Source organism: Contarinia nasturtii, unplaced genomic scaffold (assembly GCF_009176525.2).
Source record: "Contarinia nasturtii isolate CC-2019 unplaced genomic scaffold, AAFC_CNas_1.1 Cnas_scaffold_118, whole genome shotgun sequence".
Lineage (NCBI taxonomy): Eukaryota > Metazoa > Arthropoda > Insecta > Diptera > Cecidomyiidae > Contarinia > Contarinia nasturtii.
Window position 1 is genome coordinate 1 of NW_022197476.1, and position 5,062 is coordinate 5,062.

The 5,062-nt window shown below is 30.9% G+C and overlaps 1 protein-coding gene across 1 annotated transcript; it reads right to left on the reverse strand.

Moving 5' to 3' along the window:
• Positions 1-19: 19 nt before the first annotated feature.
• On the reverse strand, positions 20-1,088 carry LOC116339149 (protein rolling stone-like). Its single transcript, XM_031764854.1, has 4 exons — positions 681-1,088; positions 491-593; positions 399-415; positions 20-308 (listed from the first exon to the last, which is right to left on the reverse strand). Exons 1-4 carry the CDS (start codon positions 997-999, stop codon positions 124-126), a joined length of 624 nt encoding a protein of 207 aa, XP_031620714.1. The 5' UTR covers positions 1,000-1,088; the 3' UTR covers positions 20-123.
• Between the last annotated feature and the right edge of the window lie 3,974 nt (positions 1,089-5,062).

Genomic DNA, 5,062 nt, shown 5'->3' on the forward strand with positions numbered 1-5,062 from the left:
TTTTTTTTATGGTTTTCCTGTATTTTGTATGGACGGTCCAATAGACCGTAACTATCCTATATTGTTTTTATTTCGAACTATACCTAGGAGGGTTAATATTGTTTTGAATTAAATTGACGTCACTCACATGTTTACACCGCCACACAAATAATATATGTATGAAAAAATTCCGTAGGACACTCCAAAGCAAATCGGTTGAATGACATGAAACAGCCTTAAAGGATGCGCGACAATTAATATGTCCAAAAACATAATTACCGAATTCATTGCATGTGAAAGTATATTAGGGGCATTAATGGGTATTTTGTCTACATTTCAAATGAAATTAAAAATATTTACATAATTAAATTAAACGACATATAGTAATCTAAGTATATTTCCAGATAGTTTGACATTACCATTATGCAATATTGACCTGAACACAATTAAGGAATAAAAAAAATACTACGTTATTATAAAAAAATACACATTATTATCGTTACATACTGACCAGTAAATGATCGTTACAGCAAACGACGTGATTAACGCAATATTGTGCAATGCCCAATATATTTTGAACGCAGTTGGCATTTCGCTATTTTTTAGAATATTTTCTATAAATTTACAAGTAAATAAGTGGAGCGTTGTTACGTCTGATGATTAAACACAGAAAATATCGGTTGAAATATAGTCTACTATACCTTGGAAATCTGTGTGAAAATGCCAAGTAGTGACTAATATGGCACCAAAAACTCCAACAACCATGTTGATTAAGATGCCCCAATGTGTCAAGTAGATGAAGAATAGCCCAAAACTGTATTTTTGCATATGAGAATACATTGAAACGATTACAACCGCAATCACAAATATTGCAACCAGCAAACGGTAAATTAAATAAATATTGTTTTTCGATCTGGATTGCCATTGTGAACGGACGATTGACTCAACAGGATCATGATCGAAGCCACAATTACTCAGCTTCAATTCTTTTTTATGCGTCTTTACGATTTTTTTCGACATTTTTTTCTTCTTTTTTCGATTATTTCAATATACACTTGCGACTAAAATGCAATTGATAACCCAGCTAAATGATTAGTCGGCACTTTTAGCTAAAATAAATAGTTGAATAAGTTTACATTAGATAAGAAATATTTCATAAAAATGTGTTGATTTTCTTAAAGATAATTTGAAACGAAAGCGCAATCATTTTACATTCCTTCACGTTTACGTCGATAAAACGAATGACTCAAACTTTGCGCGACTTTTATTTTGAATGTTTTACAATATATTTGTTTGAAGAATGAAGATACAAAAATCGTTCAAATTTTAAACAATCCACATTCAGAGGTTTGAATTAATATATTTTTATATCCCGAAATGTTTTTTTTTTCTTTGAAATACGCGTGAGCGCATTGAAACTTTGTGATTATTTTTCTGTGTGAAATAACTTTTTATTACTCTTTATCGGGAAGCAATATTTATTTGTATGTATTTCACTTGGGTCGAATGCAACATTTTGCAACCACCTTTGATTGCTCTCTGAAACAAATTCTCGCCTATATGCCATACAATAAATTCCTCTCCCAGAGAATTGTCAAAATAGCTTTTGATTGATTGAAGTTCGAATTAGTTAACCTTTCAATTTAATCGTAAAGTTTCTGCATATATCTTCTATATACATATAAAAAGTGCAACTCGAGATCAATAAGTGAATCAATGAAAAGTCTTTGTTAGTGCTTCAACTCAAACGTTCACAAAAAATGCTTCGCAAGTAATGGCATGCAAACATAAATGATTTACACCCGCGCAACTTGCGAATGAATAACATTTAAAACTCACCGTCAGCATTCCATATGCTCGTCAATAAACTAGCCATATTGTAAATCATAACTTTAATTATTTAATTGGTAATCAGAGATTATTATTTAAGATCAATTTGTTGCCGATTTAATTGTCCTACTTTTTAATATCGTTTCAAAGTCTAGCACCGTATCTATCTGTGGATGTAAAATCTGTTTTTGTTTTGACATTTGAACTTAATTGACATTATCAATGAATTTAAATCGTTATATCTTGTGCAAACATAAATTGTCTGATGAGTCTTCTGGTAGTTTACTGAACAAAGCTTTATAAAACAAGCCCTTAATTTTTTGTATCTGATAATTGGATTTAACGTAAACGATGGAAAAATAATGATAACAGAAAAAATGACAAAATGACTATTCGGAATAAAAACTGTTGATTCATCATTATCTTGCAATAAGTCAGAGCTGGGCACGAACATCAATGTCCGACTGTGATCGTTCGTTCGTGTGCATTTTTTTCCTTTTTTGTGATCGGTCGTTCGTTCGTTGAATTTCTTAATGGTCGGTCGGTCGTTCATAAAAATTGAAATGTTCGTTGTGTTCGTTCGTATGTGCGATCGAACACCGAACACGTGCGGACGTCCGGATGTTCGAAGCAAAATTGTAAAATCAGGTTTGTTAAATAATTTATAATTATACAAATTTAAAGAAAAAAATATTCAAATAAATAAATTTTCAAATATTTTCTAATTCATATAAGTTTTCTTTCTCAAGTGTTCAAAATATTAATTTTTTTTATTACGAAATGTTATGAAATTCATCTATATTTATTTCATCATTGAAAAAGGTTATTTCAGGTATAGACTATACCAAATATACGGAATTTCTCAAAATTCGTAATAAGAAAATTTAATATTTTTTTAGTGTTCAAATTAAGAACATAAATGAATGTGAATTAGAAAATATTGGAAAATTCATTTATTTAATTATTATTATTTTTTGTACAATTTCAAAATATTTAACAGAGAATTGCAAACTCGACTTGATAATTTTTGCGCCGAACATCCGGACATCCGGACATGTTCGGTGTTCGATCGCACATACGAACGAACACAACGAACATTTCAATTTTTACGAACGACCGACTGATCATTAATGATTTCAACGAACGAACGACCGACCACAAAAACATATTTTTTACAATTTACGAACGAACGACCGACTGTTCGTGCCCAGCTCTGCAATAAGTAAACAAATAAACCTTCCTTTCGTAAATAATATTCAACAACGATAATTTCCAAAATCACTCTGAACTGTCATCCGTTTTATTGTTAATTGTTGTTCAATGTACTTGAAATCCAATTTCCGGGGTGAACAGTTAATTTCCACAGCGTATTCGATAAATTTGACCGTCTTCACATAGTGTAGGCAGTAGGCACAATGCTAACAAAAAAATATGATTTCATAGAAAAAAGTGTTCAACAGCCATCATATATGTCATTTATTGATTGACTCAAAGACAGAAGATAAATGAAAACTGAATAATAACGCATGAGATAATGAGGATTAGTGCCGGTAAAAAACGGTGTTATGATTAGCTTCAGCTGATGAGAGGCACGACAAACGACCGTATATTGAAGATATCAAACATTATACACGTTGTCAAATCTAATACGAGCTCATGTATCAACGTTTGTGCGCACATTTTACTTAATTATTATCGAGAGTTGGATAACAGCAATTAAAGCTTCTGGTTTCCATTTCTCGGCATCTCTCCATGAAAATAATAAATTTCCTCATTGCTTTGAAGTAAAAAAGAAGTTTAAGCTTACACTTTTTTTCTTTTAGACATGTCAGGTATCACGCGTCAGAGCTTGTTTTTGTTTATCTCGTGAAAAAGTCTCAACTTATTTTTTTATTTATTTATTATACATTCAGACAAAAAAGTTACCCACTCACACAAAGAATTTAGAATGGTTGACGCAATACACTCTGACTCGTCTCATTTAAGCACGTAAAAATATTCAATTCCATTACGTTTTGTTAATATAAATAAATTATTTTCACTTTTCGTAATTTTAGAGGCATTAAGGCAATTCGAACCGTTAACAATGATAGATTCAAAACATAAGACCAAAAACATTAGACCATTGTCAATCGATTGGCAAATTTCAAATAACTGATGTGATTGAAAAAATATCAACAGGAAAGAAAAATAACTCACTTCCAGCATGACGGGCGAAATTAATACAAAATTACATACTTTCGGCTTTGACACGTAAATTTACTAGTATAAACAAATTTTCAATAAATGAATTGTATGCGAAGTAAATAATATGTTTGTTTCAACAATTTCGTATTGTAGTTATCTCTATTGCTTGAATGACACTTTTAGACACACAGAATTAGACACATTTAACGTAGTTCAATTAACATAATTGAAATAGAAAAACAACAACGTTCAATATTTTATGGATTCCATGAAAAATCACCTGCGTCAATATTGACGATAACTATTTCAATTGATTTTATTTTAATGAAAACCACGTCAAGACATAATTTGTAGTTTGTATTTTGACCTCCAATCGTATTTATAGGTATAAGTTATACACCAAGATGCTCTAACTGACCCGGCGAAAAAAAAAACAAACTCTTTAAATATAATACTTGTTTCGGTGTATTTTCATTCAAATGTTTATTACTTTATTTACTATTTATATCTTTGGAACCATAAAACGTTACAAAGGTGAACGAAGATGAAACTAAATGAATGGTCAATGTGCGTTTCCAACTTTTGATCGTCTTTTGTTAATGAATCTAAAGACGATGAATTGGAAGGCTAACTGGATCCAATCGATGCATTTTGGGTCAACATACAAATAATTGCAAGACAATTGCAAAAACTTAACGGCGGTGGTATATTTATTCTTTTAACTTTTATTCATTTAAAGACTTTATGAATGAAAAAAAATTCTGATTATTGTGAACAAGTTTTTGGTGTTATTCACGATTCCACTCTACTCTGTGATACAATGTAATACACAACTTCTACTTCACTTTCATTATTTTGTTATTCAAAAGAAACACGTTCATTTTAGTATGAGCATGAAATGAATTCTACTTAATCTTTCTTTTTTTCGTAAGCTGTTTTGTTTAGTCGAATCAACCGATAGAAAATTCTTAACACCTTAACAGGATTTGAATAACTTTATTCTGAAAGTAAAATAAACACCAGGGTTCGCAAATCCGACCGAGGTCCGACCGCCGACCGACCGCCG

Coding starts and splice junctions, on each gene's coding strand:
- LOC116339149 (XM_031764854.1), bottom strand. CDS start 999: ATGTCGAAAAAAATCGTAAAGACGCATAAAAAAGAATTGAAGCTGAGT. Junction 594..680: donor TTTTCACACAGATTTCCAAG/GTATAGTAGACT, acceptor GTAAATTTATAG/AAAATATTCTAAAAAATAGC.